Source organism: Staurois parvus, unplaced genomic scaffold (assembly GCF_062004578.1).
Source record: "Staurois parvus isolate SC_StPar_1 unplaced genomic scaffold, SC_StPar_1.0 ptg000262l, whole genome shotgun sequence".
Classification (NCBI taxonomy): domain Eukaryota; kingdom Metazoa; phylum Chordata; class Amphibia; order Anura; family Ranidae; genus Staurois; species Staurois parvus.
This window is the reverse complement of record NW_028318058.1, coordinates 9,059,261-9,080,374: the sequence shown is the minus strand read 5'-3', so window position 1 is coordinate 9,080,374 and position 21,114 is coordinate 9,059,261. Positions and strand designations below refer to the sequence as shown.

The window sequence follows — 21,114 nt, the reverse complement described above, 5'->3', positions numbered from 1 at the left end:
CATTGCCCCAGGTTTCCCACTGATGTGTAACATTTAAGTTTTTTGCATTTAAGATTGGGATGCCTTGAGAATATGCATACTTTTAAAGGTTTCAGAACTGAAAAAAGGTTGAAAAAGGTTGATCTAAGGAATATACAAACTTGGCCATTCAGAAGAAAAATGCTGCCTGGTCTGATGAATTCCATCTCCAATGGCAGACAGTTTAAAAACTTTGTGAATGCAGCATACACCCATCCACCTTTGGCAGCTGTGAAGCATACCAATGCCAGTGTTGACTGTTCTTACATAACTTTCAATCCACTGAGTGTACACATCTGTAACTGTTCATTACCACTAAAAACAAGCACACTCCGTTCAGCAGATTGAAAATCAGTATGCTGCAGGAAGGGAAGGCGTAAAATGTCAGTCACAGGCAAATAATCTCCTACAAACAAAAATTACCTCAGGTAATGACACAATGGGCTCAAAGTGAACTTCATCACTGTGAACCACCTCATCATCGCTGTCACCTCCTTTTTCTGTCTTTCGGTTTGCTGCCTTAGAGCTGAACACGGCAGCCCCAGTGTTATCCCACTGGAAGTTTGCATCTATGGGAATAATAAAGTTATATTTGTCAGCAAATGCAGACCATCAAAGCACCAGCATCTTTTATTAAAACTGTTCCTGGTTAATATACCAGATAGTGGTTTGGACCAGGTTTGCAAAAGCTTTCCATGTACACAGTTTAAAGAGTTTGTAAAGTTCATGCTGTTCCTTTTAAAATAATAAACATGGTATACTTACCTGCTCTGGGATATGGTACAGCATAGAGCAGCCCCGCTCGCCACTTTCTATTGTGGTTCACCTACGTGGGTTCAATCCTGAACTCCACTGCCTGAGTCTATATACAGACACAATCAACAAGGCTTGGCCTACCCCCCCCCCCCCCCACCTTGTCAAAGGACTTGACTGACAGCAGCGGGAGCCAATGGCTCCTGCTGCTCTCAGCAAAGCCTGTCAGAATGGGAAAAAGAGGACAGAGCCGCTGTTCTCCGTCACAGCGCTGGATCAAGCTCGAGTAAGCATAAGGGGGATGAGTGGGCAATACACATACTGAAATATTCTTACCTTAATTCAGGGAATGCATTAAGGTAAAAATGTTTAGGCTTTACAACCTCTTTAAAAAGTGTCTCAGCAGTGTAGATAGTTTAGAAATGCAAGGTCTGTACAAGATAGAGAGCATTCTTCAAAACCTAACCTAAAATTAGAAAACACTAACATACCTTTAGATCCAAAGGCAAATTCCCCATTATCTGTTGTCAAGTCCGCAAATGAAAGTCCAGAGCCACCATTTAGGCCAAAGAAAATGCCGATTTCTGAAAACACAAGATAGTAGATTTATAAAATATGCCATTTTCACAATTCACTCATGCGGAGCTGCCCACATCGGGGCTCATGAGTTACGCTGTGCTCTGTAGTCTGCAAAGTCTAGCAATGCTTGTTCAAGAATACCCCACCACTTAATAAAGTATATCTAAAAGGCAAACATTTTTTTGGTAAAGACCAGTTAAAACCCTAGTAGGTTTAAATTCTATTCTGTGTCCCCATTACCCTGTATAGATTTGTTCTGCTAACTGATGTCATATAGTTACATAGTTAGTCTGCCAGAAAAACAAAAGTCCATCCAGTTCAACCATAAAAAAAAAACAAAAAAAACAAACGTTATAATCTTATACCCACAGTTGATCCAGAGGAAGGCAAAAAAAACCAGCAAAGCATGATCCAATTTGCTCCTGCAGGGAAAAACAAATTCCTTCCCGATTCCCCGAGAGGTAAATCAGATATTCCCTGGATCACCTTTACCTATAAATGCTTGTATCCAGCTATATTCTGTGTATCCAATCCAGGCCTTTTTTGAAGCAATCCACTGAGCTGGCCAGAACCAACTCTTGAGGGAGTCTATTCCATATTTTCACAGCTCTTACTGTGAAGAAACCTTTCCGTGTTTGGAGATTAAATTTATTTCCTCCATACGTGAAGAGTGCCCCCTTTTCCTTTGATGACCTCAGGGTGAATAGCTCTACAACAAGTTCACTATATGAACCACTGATGTATTTATAAATGTTGATTGTATCCCTCCTTAACTATTCTTAAGAGAATAAATTCAGTTCCTCTAATCTTTCCTCATAGCTGATCTCCTCCATGCCTCGTATCAGTTTAGTTGCCCTTCTCTGTACTTTCTCAAGTTCCCCAATGTTCTTTTTGTGAATTGGTGCCCAAAACTGAACTGCATATTCCAGATGAGGTCTTACTAATGATTTGTACCGGGGTAATATGATATCTCTCTCTCTGGAGTCTATACCTCTTTTAATACAAGAGAGGATTTTGATCGCTTTAGAAACCGCAGCTTGGCATTGCATGCCATTATTAAGCTTGTGATCTACCAGAACTCCCAGATCCTTCTCCACCATTGATTCCCCAGTTGTACCCCCCTAGTATGTATGATGCATGCATATTCTTAGCCCCCAAGTGCATAACCTTACATTTATCTACATTAAACATCATTTGCCACATAGTTTCCCAATTACACAGTGCATTGAGGTCGGCTTGTAAGTTGAAGACATCCTGTAAGGACGTTATTCCATTACATAGCTTGGTGTCATCTGCAAAGACTGAAATGGGATTTTTAACCCAGACCATATATCGTTTATAAATATATTAAAAAGTAAGGGTCCCAACACTGAACCTTGGGGTACACCACTGATGACCCCAGACCATTCAGAGTATGAATCATTAACCACTAATCTTTGAAGACGATCTTTTAGCCAGTTTTATATCCATTTACATACGGATTTTTCCAAGCCCGTAGACTTTAACTTACACATTAGCCGTGTGTGGGGAACCGTGCCAAACGCTTTTGAAAAATCCAAGTATACCACATCCACCGCCACCCCTCTGTCCAAGGTCTTGCTCACCCCCTCATAAAAAGAAATCAGATTTGTTTGGCAACTTCTGTCTTTCATGAATCCATGCTGTCTGTTGCTTAAAATATTTTTCCAGCAAGAACTCATCTATGTGGTCTTTTATTAAACTCTCAAATATCTTCCCAAGTATAGAAGTTAAACGAACAGGTCTATAATTACTTGGTAAAGATTTTGACCCCTTTTTAAATATTGGCACCACATTGGCCTTACACCAATCCAGTGGTACTGTGCCAGTCATTAACGAGGCCCTAAAAATTAGAAACAATGGCTTTGAAATGACAGAGCTCTTCTTTAAGGACCCGTGGGTGTATGCCATTCAGTCTAGGTGCTTTATACACCTTTATACTGTCAAAATATTTTTGAATCATATCACCTGTGAGCCAATGTGGATCATCTGGAGCTGTGTCAATACCATGGCCATTATGGACAAGAGCTCCCCCATGCTCTTTTGTATACACAGAGCTGGAGAAGGTGTTTAATAAATTTGCCTTCTCTTTGTCCCCAGTCACCCATTCTAGATTATTTTGTAAAGGGCCTACATGCTCAGACCAGACCTTTTTACTATTAATATATTTGAAGAATGTTTTGGGGTTGGTCCTGCTATTTTTTGCAATCTGTCGTTCATTTTTGTGGCCTTTATTTCCTTTTTGCATATTCTGTTATATGCTTTGTAATGTTTAAACGATGATAGCGTTCCTTCATTTTTCTATTTAATAAAAGCTCTTTTCATATTATCTATAGCTTTTTTTTTTTTTTTTTTTTAACTTTGGCCGTAAGCCACATAGGTTTGATTTTTAGCCTTTTAAACTTGTTTCCCATGGGAATATATTTTGCAGTGTGTTCACATACAGTCTTTTGGAAGAACTCCCATATCTGTGTTGATCGATGCAAATATTCCCTACCAGTTTATAACTTGGAGAGCAGCTCTCAGCCTTGGAAAATTAGCTCTCTTGAAACTGAGCGTTTCTATTTTTCCCATATGTGCTCGCTGTTTACAGATACCAATAAATGAAATCATGTTATGGTCACTGCTACCCAGATGTGCTTTTATATGGACATTCGTAATAAGCTCTGCATGGTTTGAGATTACCAGGTCCAGCAGAGCATCATTCCTAGTAGGGGCTTTTATGAACTGTACCATAAAATTGTCCTGTAGTAGGTTTAAAAATGTTTGCCCTTTAACTGTTCCTGCAGTACCATTACTCCAGTCAATTTCCGAGTAGTTAAAATCTCCCATTATTATCACTGTCCCAGCCCTTTTGATCTGTGCAAGGAGCTGAGTTTCCACCTCCTCATTAACACTGGGAGGCCTATAACAAACTCCAATGATTACTTATGTAGTAACACCCCCATGTGCAGTTCCACCCATAATACTTCAGCCTCATCACACTCTCCATCAACTAGGTCCTCTTTCACACTCACTCTGAGATCACTTCTCACATAGAGACAGACACCACCACCTTTCCTATTTACTCTGTCTCTCTGAAAGAGAACATAGCCAGGAATAGTAATGGCCCAGTCATGTGAAGAATGAAGCCAAGATTCAGCAATACCAATTAAATCATAGTTCTCTTCATACACCAAAACTTCCAACTCACCTTGGCAGACTTCTAGCATTAGTGAACAAACACTTTAATGCATTGACACCTTGTTCACACGTATTTTGCATATTTTTTATTTTCATAAAAATGGTACCAATTCCACTGGTTGTTTGTAACATGGGAACCTTCTTATCTGCCATAACCTTCCCCCATCTTTCCCCATTCCACCCAACAATAAGTACTGACCCCATGTCTGATCTGTCTACCCCATTATAATCTAATTCTCCCTCCCCCCTCGATCCTAGTTTAAATACTCTTCTAGCCTTCCCATAAACCTCTCCCCTAGCACAGCAGACCCCCTTGCATTTAGGTGCAAGCCATCTTTAGCATATAAGGTTGCACCCCAATGAAAAGTCAGCCCAGTGCTCTAGAAACCCAAATCCTTCCCTCTTACACCAGGTCTTCAGCCATGCATTGAGTTCTCTAATCTCCCCCTGTCTTTCCTGAGTTGCGCATGGCACAGGAAATATTACAGAAAATATCACCTTGGACGTCCTTTCCTTCAACGTGCATGTATTCTGTCATTGGTTCCAACATGGACCAAGACATCTAGGTCATGCCCAGCCCCTCCCAGCAATTTATCAACACGGTCCGCCACATGCTGAACCCTGGCACCAGGGAGACCGCAAACCATTTGGTTGAGGCGATCCTGGCAACAAATTATTCTATCAGTCCTTCTGATTATAGAATCCCCTACTACCACCAGCTGTCTAGGCCATCCTGCACTACTATCACCACCCCTCCCAGATGTCAGGGATAGCAGTGACATCCAGGGCTGCCACCCGAGCTTGCCACCCCCACATATTCACCCAACTTGGCAAATCTGTTTGGGTGCTAAAACCCAGGGCCAGCCTTCCTTTTATATGAGCCCCTACCACTCCCTCTCGTTACAGTAACCCATCCTCCTACCTGATAATCCTGATTAGCCCCTCTGCCCTCCACATCAATCCCATTAGCTACCTGCTCAGAGAGCAGAAGACCTCCTTTCAAGGTTGCCGGTTCTGTCCAGTGTTGCAACTTGCTCCTCCAGATCTCTAACGTGAGTTTCCAGAAGGGCAAGCCGCTCACATCTGTCACAGCGGTATCCATCCTGGAGCTGTTGCTCCATTGCTGCATACATGCAGCACACTGTGCACTGCACAATACCTTCAACCCTGCTAGCACACAATATCCCACTTACAATATTAACAGGAAATATCAGTTGCCACTTACAGGTTAGTAGACTCCTGCTAGAATCTCCTGTTTTCAACTCCGGTTTTTTAACTTCACTTATCAAAATGTCCATTTAGTCAAAGGTCCAGCAAGTACAATACAAGCAAGCTCAAAAATGAGTGAGCTCTACAGCAAGGTATATAGGACCTGTATCACCTGTGACCAATTAACCCCTCCCCTTAATTAGCAGACTGAAGGAAGACAAGGAAAGGAAGAAAAAAAATGCTATTTAAAAAAGTTACAGAAAAAGGGATTTAAAAAAGTAAAAGCTGTTAGCAAGACTCAAAGAAGAAAATAAAACTACAAGCACCAGCAGTCAAAAGTAAAAAACTTAAAAATTTCCCACTCTTTTTAGCTATTGGATTTTCCCCTAACTTGCAGTTTTGGTGGTAACTGCCTTGGAGAGATTACTTTGAACTTTCTGCTGTGTTTGCAAAACAAAATTCAAGAAAAAAAAAACAAAAAAAACCTGACAAGTTTTAACCCTTTGCTACACTATTCAAAATGATAAAACAAGATTTATGTATTTACCATAGGGACACAGGAATTCAGAAGCCATTCATACTGCCCACCTATAGGAGGTTGAGACACAGGCAAACAATAACATTTTAAGCTAGCCCTGTAAAACACCTCCACCCAACCATCTAGCCTCAAAAGCAATACTGAAAATTAGCACAAAAAAAAACAAACACGTAAATCCCAGATCATGGAGCACAGTACAGGACACTGGAATAGATTTATAGACCATGGATTATATGCTGCTACCTTCAGATGATTGGACAATGGCCCAGCCCAAACTATGAGGCTCCAGACTTTTAGCAAACAAACAGATCACAAAATATAAAAAAGGGTAGGGACCTGTACTGTATTTAAAGATATAAAATTGACATATAAATATATATATAAATTTTTCTTGATATATCATATAGGATACAAAAATTAATTCATAGACCATGGGACACCCGAAGCAGTAATTGAAGGGTGGGCAACAATACAGCTAAAAAGCAACAGTCCCACAAGAAAAAAAGGGGAAAGTGCAAAACTAACTGTAGCACCTTGCTGCTGGAGCGACAATGGATACAGCTGACTAGCAATCAATAGTTTTTGAGAAATGTGAAACAGAATTTAAATGGTGGCTCTGCTTAAGTTAGAGTGCTGGCTCTAGGTGCTGAATAAGCCTCCAACCTTAAAAGGATTAGTTCACCTTTCGTAACATTTTACACCCATATTCAGGGCATAACATGTTACGATCAGACCGGCCCCACTCCCCTACTTTGACAGCTAGTGGGGGATCTTCTCTTAAAAAAAATCTGTGGCCTTGTGGGGCTACGCCCATTCGCATCACCCATTCACAGTCCTCTGTAAATGAGAGGCTACAAGTCCAGGCAGCCGTAGCAGCTGCTGGCTTGTAGTCCTCAATGAACTACCACAGTTCATCGATTCTTCCTGTCAGTATATCTGCTTGCTCGTACATCCAGTACGGGCAAGCATACATACTGACATATGCAGGAAACCTGCATGGCCCCAGCGAGTGCAATGCTTTACAGGCTCCTGCAGACAATAATAAATGCACATTTTTTTTATTGCATTTATTAATTTTTACTAAAAGGTGAATTTATCCTTTAAAATGGGGGCATGATTTTAAAAGGAGAAGGAACTTTTTCCCCAGAGGGAAAAAACCCCATAAAAATTATTAAAGAAAAACAAAAAAAAACCAAAAAAAAACCCCCAGTATAAAAAACACGAGGTCCCGCAGGGGTTCCAGCAGGTGACAAGGAAGAGTACAAAGATTCAAAAAGATAAGGAGGGGGTAGAAAGGCTGACCGCAACCTACAGTATCTACCTACTGAAATCCTATAAGCAAGGCCTGGCCAAAGCATATAAAGAATGAGAGACAAGTAAGGAACTCAGGATGCGGTTTCTTAAGAGAAGCAGTTATATCAATGATTACAAAGCAGGGGGGAATTCACCAAATGGAGATGTAAGGAGGGCATTCAACACAAGGATGATTGGGTATCAGGAAGTTGCCTGAGGCTGCAGTGAATCCAGGCTTAGGAAGAAGGCTGACCAAGATAAGCAAATTCCAAAGCTGCTATGGAAGATAGGTGGAAAGGAAGGTAAAAATGCCCAAGAAGCTCTGAGAACGGGGATTGAAATCTTTTCCAGTACAATAAAGGTGCCCCACATCAAGGTTGAAACCTAGAGAAGGGAGGGCATACTAGATGCCTTAAAGGCCTGAAACAAGCAAGTTGGCAAACTGAAGCCGTGGAAAGGTTTGTAAAGGGTATGTTGGATTTCAGGACAAGGCCTAAGGGCTACAGTCAGGTAAGACTTTTCAAAATGAGGCTCTATTGTGTAAATAAACTCAAATACTGGGAATCAGAACCAAGAACCCACAAGTAAAACTACCCCTATGTTGTCTGAAGAAAAAAAAAGTACCGAAAAAATGTTTTTGTCCGCGATAAAGAATGTGCTGAAGAGAGTGTCTGAAAAGACCTCAGTACTTGGACAATAAAGCATAAGGGAACAATCCCAAAAGGGATGTAGGTGCAGCTTTTACGAAGTAAGAGGAGCAGCAGATGACTGGTGTTGGATGACCAAATTCAGGTTTTGGAGGCCTATAGCTGCAAATCACAGAGGAATTCCCTAATTACCCCAGGGGCTGCGGAAGAACCCCAATAATCTAGCACTTTATGGGCATTTTAAAGGTTATGTAAATAAGGTTTACAGGGATACATGGACAGGAAAGGAGTATAACCCAAACTGCAAAGGGAAGAAAATGCCAGCAATTACGATTGTGCATCTTCTGTAAAGGGTAGAGAGTGGGGTTTCAGATGACTAAGTTGGGACAAGTGTCAGCGGACTACACTATTACCTCCATAAGAGGGGGCTAACCTTAAGGGCTGGTTCACACCACAGAAATGCAGTCCAGATGCATTCAACTATTCCAGCCCAGGTTTGGGCAACTGCTAAAGTGAAAATAGTCAGTTGTGGAGCTGGACCTGCTAACACAAAGGTGTTTTTTTTCCTCCAAAAGAGGCTATCCACTGATTCTTTAAAGAAGAGGGTTCTCTCAATAGAAATGCTAGACTCTGTATTAAGTGCAAGAATGACAGACCCCATTCTGCTTCCATAGCATAAAAGGCTTTGAAGTTGTCAGGAGAGGGAAATACCCTCTTCAAATCTGGTCAATCATTGTAGAAGGCCCGACTTGCTTGCTCCAGATTAGGAAAGCTTTCTACAGAAGACCCTCTTCTGAACATATGGGGCTGTAGAGTGCTAGGCATATCTATTTAGAGACTAGTACACAATGCCTTGATCAAAGAATCCATCAGAGCCAACATATGGTACGAGGGTAGAGAAGAACTCTGCACTCCCCTTGGTTTGTACCACAGTGAGTAGCAAGCAATTCTGGTTCTTGGCTAGAATTATAATCGGGGGAGGAGAGGCAGAAAAGAGCTTGCAGTTAATAGCCTCTGGAATAAGTCAAACATAGTGGCTGTGAATTCTTTTTTAGTCAAACAGGTTGTATGTAGAGTGTTTGTAAGGGAGCTTAAGTCCTGAGGCTACAGAGATTTTTGTATTAGCCCTTGCTTGCTGAGACGCGAGGGAACCACTATTAATTTGGGAGGGACTTTCCTCAGGGCCTACGGTAGACTCACTGGTCTCTGTCCTGTGTGTTTGTGCATCTGTAATCCCCCATTGCTACCACAGCAAGTGCCGAATGCAGTATCCAGTCCCTAAACCAAACTTTACAGGCCGTCCCGACTCTTGCCACAGGGTCTGGGTACAGTTATCCAGAATGTACTTGAGAGCCAAACTAGAACTGCTAGCAAGCCATGTATGCAACAAATAGTCAAATCTTGATAGAAGTTGTCGTAGGGAAATTTAGTGAAGGCAAAAGAGTTAGGAAATTCTTCCAACTCATCACCTAAGGACACAAGCGAAAAAACTGGAGCCGCACAGAGTGGGTGGGGTTATATGGGGTTGCTAGGGGGCAGACCCAGGGAAGCTTTGGCCAGTTTCCAATCACCTTACGGTAAGCAGCATATATGAACTCCTGTGCCTTGTGCTGTACAATAAATATTTTTTGTCCACAGAATTCAGAAACAGATGGGAAGTTCAAAAGCAGTCTACCTGAAAAAACAATGCCCAAACCTAAACTAAATGAGATGAAGCCCTAGCTAAGACCAAGGGAGGCTACAGAGAATCAACTTGGTGTTTTAGACCAAGACAGAGACCACCACCAAGGGTAATGAAAATACCTAAAAAAACAAAAAAAAACAAAAACATGGAGCCAGCAAGAGGCTGAAAAAGCCAACCAGCAATCCACCAAAACAGGTGGAAAGCCACATTTTACCATAAAAGGATTAAACTAGACAGAAGACTAAACAGAAGAAAACACTGGAACAAGACTAGAATTAAAAAAAAAAAAAAAAAGAAGAAGAAGAAGAGGGATCCTTGAAAAACCAAAACAAGTCTATAATAGCCCATCCACATGAGAGGGCCCAAGCCTTATATTCGTAGCCCTTAAGAGTCAGAGGTTGCCCAGTCAGACAACGAACCCAGAGCACCCTTAGGGGCCCAGTATTTGAGCACACAAGTTCAAGTAAGTCAAGAGTTTGTGCCATCATAAATCATTTATTTACTACAGGTAATTGTATAGTGCCGTCAATATGCGCAGCCATTAACATATATATATATTTTTTTTATTGTACATTCACATCAGTCCCCATCCCTCAAGGAGTGTGCAATCTAAGGTCCCTGACATTCATGTATAAATACAGTGGATATTAAAAAAGTCTGCATATCCCTGTTAAAATGTCAGGATTTTGTGATGTAAAAAAAAATAAAGATAAATCATTTCAGACCTTTCTTCACCTTTAATATGACCTATAAAAACTGTACAACTCAATTGAAAAACAAACTGAAATTTTTTAGGGGGACAGTAAACATAAAAAAAACTAAAATAATGTGGTTGCATAAGTGTGCACACCCTCTTATAAATGGCGATGTAGCGGTGTTCAAAATTAAGAAATTACGTTAAAAATCATGTTAAATAGTAGTCAGTACACACCTGCCATCATTGAAAGTGCCTCTGATCAACCTAAAATAAAGTTCAGCTTTTCTTGTAGGTCTTTCCTAACATTTTGTTAGTCGTATCTTGCAGCAAAAGCCATGGTCCACAGAGAGCTTTCAAATCAGAAGGATCTCATTGTTAAAAGGTATCAGTCAGGAGAAGGGTACAAAAGAATTTCCAAGGCATTAGATATACCATGGAACACAGTGAAGACAGTCATCGAGTGGAGAAAATATGGTGCAACACTGACATTACCAAGAACTGGACGTCCCTCCAAGATTGATGAAAAGGCAAGAAGAAAACTGGTCTGGGAGGCTGCCATAACGCTGACAGCAACATTAAAGGAGCTGCAGTAATATCTGGTAAGTACTGGCTGTGTTGCACATGTAACAACAATCTCCCTTATTCTTCATATGTCTGGGCTATAGGGTAGAGTGGCAAGATGGAAGCATTTTCTTACAAAAAAAAACATCCAAGCCTAGCTAAATTTTGCAAAAACACATCTGAAGTCTCCCGAAAGCATGTGGGAAAATGTGTTGATGAAACCAAGGTTGAACTTTTTGTCCATAATTCCAAAAGATATGTTTGCCGCAAAAACAACACTGCACATCACCAAAAGAACACCCTACCCACAGTGAAGCATGGTGGTGGCAGCATCATGCTTTGGTGCTGGTTTTTTTCAGCTGGAACTGGGGTCTTAGTCAAGGTAGAGGGAATTATGAACAGTTCCAAATACCAGTCAATATTGGCACAAAACCTTCAGGCTTCTGCTAGAAAGCTAAACAGGAAGAGGAACTTAATCTTTCGGCATGACAAAGCATACATCCAAATCAACAAAGAAATGGCTTCACCAGAAGAAGATTAAAGTCTTGGAATGACCCAGCCAGAGCCGAGACCTGAATCCAATTGAAAATCTGTGTGGTGATCTGAAGAGGGCTGTGCACAGGAGATGCCCTCGCAATGACACAGATTTGGAGTGTTTTTGGAAGAAAGAGTGGGCAAATATTGCCAAGTAAAGATGTGCCATGCAGATAAGACACATACCCAAAAAAAACTGAGTGTTTTAATAAACCAATACTTTGTTGAAGCACCTTCTGATTTTAAGGGTGTGGACACTTATGCAACTATTATTTTAGTTTTTTAGTTTTACTTCCCTTCACCTAAAAGATTTCAGTTTGTTGTTCAACTTGGTTCTACAGTTTATAGGTTACATTAAAAGGTGGAAAAAGTTCTGAAATTATTTATCTTTGTCTCATTTTTTTCATCACAGAAACCTGACATTTTAACAGGGTTGTGTAGACTTTTTATATCCACTGTACATGTTGCATGTGCACAGCAACTAGGCTGAATGTGAGGAAAGGCCTCATGTACTCACAAACCCTCCCAACAGTTGGTTATGATGATTTCATGTTGCCAAAGATGAAATCACTGTAGGCAGACAGTGAAAACTATCTCAAGACACAAATGGTACTGGATACCGGGGCGGAGCCTAACCATGGCGGCTGAGGAGAGCCCGATGTAGGAGCTCTCGGACAATCTCCTCCACCTGACCTCCCCAAACCCCTACCTGTGACGAGGAAACGTGGTGAAAGGGGTTGCTGCGGCAGGGTGGTCCCCGCTGGATGGACGGAAGAGCTGTGGGAGAGCTAGTCTGGGAGACGGGGTTCGGATGCGGTGCTTGGTGGCGAGGGCGTGTCTGGTTGCTCGGAGACGTGGAGGAGCGGTGCGGCCACGTGGTCAGCCGCTAAGCAGTGCTGGGAGACCAGGAAGCCGGCCGGTGTTCGGAGCGGAGGGAGAGCAGCTGCCCGGCTTACGGGCTCACTAAATGAAGTCCTGTTGCGGGTCAAATAACCGGACTTTTGTCTGCCGGCAGACTATCTGGTGCCCAGCTAGCTAGCTCTCGATCTGCAGCCCCCTATGTTAAACCTAGAACCCGGAGCCCTGGTGGTCGGTCCTTACCCGGAGATCTGCCTGCCGGCTTATTAGCCGAAGACCTGACCGCTGGCCAACTACATGGAGGCATACTTGGTGGTCTACTGTTCGGGGTCCTGCTGATTGGCCCACTGTTCAGAACCCTGTCTGTGAAGGAAAGACACTGGGGATTGGAGAGACAAAGGTGGAAGATACACTTGGGAGCCCTCTAAATACACACACTGCCCAGCCGAACAACTGTGGAAGAGAGCTCCTAGCCGGGTCACGAGAGGAAGAGTGACACGAGGAGGGTGAGTGACTTTGGTCGACACTTGATAAGTATGGTCCCCTGTTGTAAACTGCTTAGGGGAAGAAGTGTATGAGAGTAAAAAGGGGACCCCCCTTGACTGGGGAATGTAAAGGAGTGGAAAAGAGAAGAGGGTAAACGAAAGAAAAGTGTGAAAACCAAGTGAGTGGATAAGGTGCGATTTGTTTATTAATAATTGTCTCTCCATAACCCCGAGCCTATAAAGAAGAATAAGATTCATAGAAGAATGAAAAATAAAAATGCAAAAGGAAGTGGGCCTAAAGGGACTCAGACCGGTACCATTAAAAAATATACCTCCCAGGGAAATATAACTCCAGAAAGATCTCAGGGAAATAGAGGAAAAGGAGAAGTAGACCTAAGTCTGGAATGTAGCCCTAGACTATCACTAGGCCTTGACATTAGTAGCCAACAAATATCAGCTAATACAGTGATGGAGACAGAGTTACAAATACCAAATAAAAAGGAAATGGCAGAAATGTTTAAAGGTCTGGAAAAAACAATAAAACAAGAAATTGTAAATATTCGAAATGATCTGGGACATCTCTTGGTGAGAGTGGAAGAAACGGAGGAAAAAGTTAAAAAACAATCCCAAATTATCTCTGAATTAGAAAAAGAAATAATTAATATAGGGAAAGCCCAAGAAAAACTGCGCTATAAGACTGAGATACAAGAAAATAGGAATAGGAGGAGAAACATTAGGATACGAGGAGTCCCAGAGAATTCAAAAGGAGAAAATTTGCAAGAGGTGGTCTGTAAAATATTAAACTCCATAATGGACAATACTGATATGGAAAGGATCAAAATGGAAGGAATCTTTAGACAAGGAAAATTCCAAGGAAATTCGGGAAAGGAAAGGCCAAGAGATATACTTGTTAAATTTTGTGACTTCCTAGATAAAGATAAAATTTGGAAAAGGATTAAGGGAAAATCAGTAATCATGTACGAAGGAAAAGAAATACAGATATATGCGGATTTGTCATCAGAGACTCTGTGGAGAAGGAGAATCCTTAGACCTCTATTGGAAAGATTGAAAGAACAGAACGTCCAATATAGATGGGGGACCCCTGAGTGCCTAATAGGGTGGAGAAATGGAACTACAGCATATCTCAGGTTCCCAGAAGATTTGCAGTATTTTTGTGATAGACTTAAACTACAAAGACTGGAGATCCCTGGTTGGGAAGAAGAACACTGGGAAATTAGAATAAAAGGAAAGGAGCGCTGGCAGCCTGTTGGAGGGAGGAGGCGGGGGGAGGGGGGGGGAGGGGGAGAGGGAGAGAGATAACGTGGGGTTTTTTTTTTTTGTTTTTTTTTGTCTCTCTCTCTCCCTCCTGTCTTTTTCTGCCTTCTCCCAACCGTCTCCTAACCACTATTATTGAGATATTCAGGGAGGAGTTAGGGGTTGAGGGGGAGGTTGGAGAAGGGGGAAAAGTGGTCCATGGGTGGAGTTCTTTATTTTTTTTGCCCTGAGATTAAATCAAAGGTGGATTGTATTTCCACAAATGATTAGTAGGCAAATAGTAGGCCTAAAAAGAGGGGGGGGGGTGGGAGGGAGGGGAGGGAAGTTGGGAGGGATGGAAGCTGGGTGGGAGGGAGGAAGGGGAGGGAGGGAGGGGAGGAGGTACGGGGTCAATACTCTGCAAGACAGAAGAGATAAAGAGGAAAAGGCAATCAGGAAGAGGGATGGAGCCAATTGGGAACGATGGAAGAAATACAGTTTATAACATATAATGTGAACGGGCTGAGTTGCCCAGGGAAGAGATTTAGGTTGTTTAATGAGTTACATCACAGGGCGACGTCAGTGGTATTTTTACAGGAGACACACTTTGAGATAGAGGCAAATGTAAAACTGAGATCCAAATACTATCCAACATGGTACTATGCAGATTCTCCAAGTAAAAGAGCAAAAGGGGTTGCAATAGGTTTGGCAAAGAATATGAGATTTGAGCTGGAGGATAGAAGAACCGACCCGGAGGGGAGGTTTTTATTCTTAAAAGGTAAACTTCAGGGGATTGAGTGCACTTTAGCCAATATATACTGCCCTAATAAAAATCCGGAGATATATATGAAGGGTCTGTTAAAAAAATTAATGGAATTTAAAAAAGGGCGTTTGATAGTAGCTGGAGACCTAAATTTCTGTATGGACCCACAAAAGGATAATACCTCTTCTGTGCAAAGAGAGGGGAGTAGGTCTCTGAGAGCTTTGAAAAAAGCGATGCATGAATACCAACTAGTGGACATCTGGAGAATAACGCATATGAAAGACAGACTATTCCTTCTTCTCGAATGCACACGAGATATACTCGAGATTAGACTACATCTTAATAGACCACCAACTGATAGATCATCTGGTTAAAATCGACATAGAAACAAGGACGTTCTCGGATCATGCTCCGGTTGTGATGAAAATGAGATGGGGAGGAAGGTGGACTGGAGGATTGGGGTGGAGGTTAAACGAGGCTCTTCTTCTGGATGAGGATATAGTTCAAAAAATCGAGAAAGAGATTAAGGTATATTTTAAGGAGAACGAAACAGAGGGAGTATCGATAGCTACAGTTTGGGAAAGCCACAAGGTATTTATAAGAGGAATCTTGATCGCGGCAGGTGCAAGGAAAAAAAAGGAAAGAAGAGAGAGGGTCAGTAGGCTCTTAAAAGAAATATTGGAACTGGAGCAGATCCATAAGAAGAAAATAACAATAGATACGAGACAGAAGCTAGTGGATAAAAAAGATGAGCTAGAGAGGTTGATGGAGGAGGAGAAGAGAAGAGTATACAACAGGGTTTTGAACGAAAGATATAGATGGGGAGACAGACCAGGAAGATATTTAATGAGAGCCTTGAATAAAAAGAAAAATAGGAACTACATAGAAAAGATAAAAAGTTCAAAGGGGGAGTTGGTCCACTCAAATAAAGAGATTATTAAAGTGTTTACGGAGTATTATAAGAAATTATATAATATCAGTACCCAAGGCCCTCTAAAAGAAGCCCAAGAGGAAATTAATAAAAAAAAGATGACATACTTAAAAAACGCGGGATTACCAAAACTAAGTGAAGTACAGTTGAAATCCCTAGATGCAGAAATCTCCCAGGAAGAAATTAAAAGAGCATTGAAAAGCACAGGGGGGGGAAAAAGCCCAGGCCCGGATGGTTATACAGTTAGGTACTATAAGAAATTCAGTGAGGTATTGCTACCCAAGCTGGAGAAATATATGAATGCTCTGGGAGGTGGGACGGAAATGAGGAGAGAATCCCTACAGGCCCATGTAGTACTTATTCATAAGGAAGGAAAAGATCCATCTCAGTGCTCCAGCTATAGACCTATTTCATTACTGAACACTGACACTAAACTGTATGCAAAGGTGTTAGCAAACAGGTTGAGGGATCTGATGCCTGAATGGATCCATGGAGATCAGGTGGGCTTCGTACCAGGGAGAGAAGGTAGAGATAACGGCTTGAGAACCCTGATGCTTATTCAGAAGAGTAGAAAAGGGAAAGCCCCGGTGGTGCTCTTGTCGATTGACGCAGAGAAGGCATTCGATAGAGTGGACTGGGGCTTCATGATGGATAATTTAAAAGTGCTGGGGATAGGCGATAGAATGCGTGAGTGGATAAGCAAATTATATAGTGAGCCTACTGCAATCATCACGGTAAACGGGGAGAGATCAGAACCCATTGGAATGTCTAATGGGACAAGACAGGGCTGTCCACTGTCCCCTCTGTTATATGTATTGTCACTCGAACCTCTGTTGTCAATAATAAGAAATAGTGGATCGGTAAAGGGAATACAGATAGAATCCACAGAACATAGAGTAGCGGCCTTTGCGGACGACTTATTGTTCTATGTGGGGAATCCTCGAATAACTCTCCCAAATATAATGAAGATTCTGAAGGAGTACGGTGAACTTTCAAACTTAAAAATTAATCCAACGAAAACAGAGATCCTGAATATTAATATACCAAAGAATGAAAAAGAAAAACTACAAAAAGAATTCCCCTTTATATGGAGAGAAAAAGAGATAAAGTATCTAGGAGTAAAGCTTACTGCCTCACTTAAGAACTTGTATAGATTAAATTATATATCTTTGATAAATGAGATCAGGGAAGATTTAAAAAGATTAGAAGGAGGAAACCCAGCCTGGATAGGACGTATAAACCTAGTCAAAACGGTAATTATGCCTAAAATACTGTATAGATTTCAAATGGTACCAATTAAAATTCCAGAGGCCTTCTTTAAGATAATGAAAAGAATGTTAACAAAATATATATGGAGGAATAAGAAACCCAGAATAGCATATGAAACATTGAGTAGGACTAAAGAGAAAGGGGGAATGGGTCTACCAGATGTCAAGAGATATTATAAAGCAGTGGTTTTGGCAAGAATATATGACTGGACATTTAACCATAAGGGGAAAAGTTGGGTAACAATTGAAAATGATCTTAGTGGCACTAGATTGAGTCAGATGATATGGGTCCCAACACAGTTTAGGGGAATTAAAGAAAGCACAAGTATGTACACATTAAATGTTTTTAGGGTATGGGACACTTTACACAAAAACATGAAATGGGAATTCAATTCTATATTAATGCCTCTCACAAATACTGAGTATTTCCCCCCGGGAAAGAATAAGATATCAGGGAGATGGTTTAGAAAGGAGGACACCCAACTGAGTGATGTCTTGGTGGAAGGGGAACTGAGATCACTTAAAGATTTAATAGAGAAGAAGGGAGATATTTTTATTAGAATAGATGAGTGGAAGTATCAATTGAAATGTTTTATTGGAAATCTACCGAAACCCCTGAGAATAAAACAGGAGTGGAATATGTTTGAAAGGTTGTTGGGGACACGAGGTGATGGGAAACACGGTATTTCAAAAGTGTATAGAATACTCACAGAATTAGACACAAACACAAAGTCAACTTTTATTACAAAATGGGAAAGGGACATGGGAGTTGAGTTTGACGAAGATAGACAGAGAAAGATGTTTAGATTGATACACGATAATGTTAGTATGAGAGAGGTTGAGGTTAATTACAAGTGTATGACACGATGGCACATTACACCGAGTGTAGAGCATAAGATGAATGGGGAAAACTCAAATAAGTGTTGGAGAGGATGTGGAGAGATTGGCACGGTGTTTCACATATGGTGGGAATGTCCGAAAATTCAGGCCTTTTGGAAGATAATAGTTAAACTGATTGAGGAAATAACCGAAATTGACATAGGGTTAGACCCAACGACGTGCCTCCTACACAAGGTAGAGACATCTGTAAATAAACATAAAGATTCAGGTATTTGGTACTTCTTGAATGCAGCGAAAGGGCTGATACCCAAGTTTTGGAGAAGAGCCGAGGTACCGAAGGAGGAAGACTGGATTAACAGAGTGAACCAGATTGGTAGAATGGAAAAATCATACCATATGCATGAAGATAGGATGGGAGTGTATTCTAGGAGATGGGAAAAGTGGGAAAGAGCAAGATTGAAGGAGAAATATAAGAAAATATAAACTAAGAGGTTAACAATAAAATGGATAAGCCTTATTAGATCAGAATGGATTGGAGTCTGCAGAGGGAAGAGGGGGGATGAGGGGCGGGAAGGGGAGATAGTGGGATGGGAAAGAAAAGAGTTTTTTTAATAAGGGAAAGATAGAAATGTTATAAATGTTTATTTGTATTGAGAATTTTTTTTTTTTCCCTGTTTTGGGACTTTTGTATTAATATGAAAAATTTAATAAATATTTAAATTAAAAAAAAAAAAAGACACAAATGGTACTTCTGGAGCATCAGTAGGATGCTACTTCCTCAAGGCTAAAAAAAAAAAAAAAAAAAAACATTCTCTGCGGCATTTCACCTAGTGGATGGTGACAGCACTCCGTGCCTCAGCCTTAACCCTTTCCACAGAAAACCAGCAGTGACAGGGAATTTTAAGCTGTGCCCAATGATATAAATAGTCCCAACCTCCTGTAGGCAACACTATAACCCAGCTGTTCTAAATTCATGTGCCCTTAAAGGATGGGAAAGCAAGCTTTGGCTTTAAATATGCTTCAGATTCCCCAACTTGTGTATTTGTCCCATTAATGGCACTATATCCACTGGAACAGTTGCATATTGCAGAGCAGAGTAGGGACTGGCCAGCGACAAATTACTTTGACACAGCTGGCCAGCTTAAACATGTATTCCAATGTATGTGAACAAAAAATCCATGTTTTGTGCAAAGTCTGCTAGAGAGGGTGTATAGCAGGGTGCAGAAGGTCCATTCAGAATTTAGAAATTAACATATGGTTACAACCCTGTAGCACCTGATGGATTATATATGCATAAGCTATTTGGATTTGAACACCGGTATAGCTTATTTCAAATGTTTGTGGGCAATTTCACACCAACATGCCTTTTGAATCTCAGTTTTCTTTAATGTTTTAATAGAAATCTAAGATAAAGTTAACCAGGAATGTGTGTGAAGCAAACACTGATGCTAGATCTGGTATCTGTTCTCCTTGTTATTAGAATATCACATAGGATATCAAAAGCACCATTGATTTTTTTTTTCCTTCAATAGTGGCATGGTTGTACTACATGTATAATTCTACAGTATATTAAAGGTACTGAAATGCTCCAGAGAGTATTTATATTCTGGGCACAGACCAATGATGGTTCATTGAGGACACGTTCATGTTTGGAATACGTTACATCTGTATTTGGGATGTAACATGCTCCAGCACCTCTGCATCATTCATTCACTGGGATCTGGGAATGAGTAAATTACAAGTTCTATCTGCCACAGCGGCAGACAGACTTATCGTTCTCATTGAACTGCAAGGGCTCTAATGAGCTTCCTTGTAATCGACACTTCCTCCAGCTTTCTAACAGAAAGCCTGTACAGAGGTACAGGCAAGGTGCATGGCTTTGCAGGCCTCCTGGGGAAATGTATTTATTTATTTTTTTTAATTCAGAAAGTATGTGCATTAATAATTTTTTTCCTAAAATTAGCCTTTATCAAACAAGCAGTGTCATAACAATTTGCAACTATTGCAGATCTCTTTAAACCAAATAGCAAGTTAGCTTGCTATTAAGTTTGCAATCACAGTGCTTGGGGACAGAGGTAATTCCTTGTTCAGCAGCTACACATTCAAGAATTGCCTATATCACTAAGGAGAATGGAACTGATTTTTTTCTTTGTAAGACACTGGCTAATTAGTTAAAGATGAAAATCATGAAGTCAAGTATGATTTTCCATAACAGAAAAAAGTTCAGACTTCCGAATATGGACTGCAGATGGAACTTCTCAAACGCTCATCCCTTTTTCATGTAATGGGTTTACGGTCTGCCCTAAAGTCTGTACAGTGCTTAAAGTGAAGTGTTAGCATATCATGTTTGGTAAGACACTCATTATCTTTAGCAAGACTAATAACAGTCTTACCTAACTTTGAGAAAGTACAAGGTATCTTTATATAAAAGGTAGAGAACTAGGTAAGCATCTGCAATAGGCTTTGCAAAAGATAGGTTTTAACTCTTATTTCAAAGTTACCTTGGATATCAGAACCAGATTTTGCAGGTTCAGGCTTAGACGACAGGTCTACTGGCTCCTGGGCTGATTCAGTAGTAGAGGATGGTGCTTCAGGAATTGTGACGGATGAAATGGAGATCTGATCAGTTTCATTATCTTCTTCTGTTTTCTTAGATTCCTGAAAATATTTTGATACAATCCTTGTAAAATGCTTGAGGTCACTCAACAAAAATCACAAACAAATCTGCCTCTATTCTACCAAGCCGTTATTTTGTGACAAACTAGTTCCATGTTTTGTTTTGTTTTTTCTATAAACAAGCTAACTATAAAATGTAACAAGCTATCTGAACATAATACAACTTTCAGTAACACAGGTCACAATACTATCTTGTTTTTTTTCCCCACATGTGTTCATTACATCGGCAAGTTTAGTAGGTGGCCAACTAGAAAAAAAAAAAAAAAAAACCAAGGCTTATCTACTCTGTCTATAAAGCTTAAAGTAGAACTAAAGGCAAAGTTTG

General features: G+C 40.8%; 1 protein-coding gene across 1 annotated transcript in view; it reads right to left on the bottom strand.

The window, feature by feature from the left end:
- Window positions 1–441: 441 nt before the first annotated feature.
- The window catches only part of LOC149459387 (E3 SUMO-protein ligase RanBP2-like), a gene marked incomplete at its 3' end in the record, with an annotated part of 153,268 nt that continues 132,595 nt past the window's right edge, over window positions 442–21,114 (bottom strand). Inside the window, exons 24-26 of the mRNA XM_089681224.1 lie at window positions 20,615–20,771; window positions 1,263–1,355; window positions 442–587 (exon numbers count right to left, since the gene is read on the bottom strand). Of these exons, the coding sequence (XP_089537350.1) occupies window positions 442–587; window positions 1,263–1,355; window positions 20,615–20,771 (396 nt within the window). The remainder of the gene's footprint in view (window positions 588–1,262; window positions 1,356–20,614; window positions 20,772–21,114) is intronic.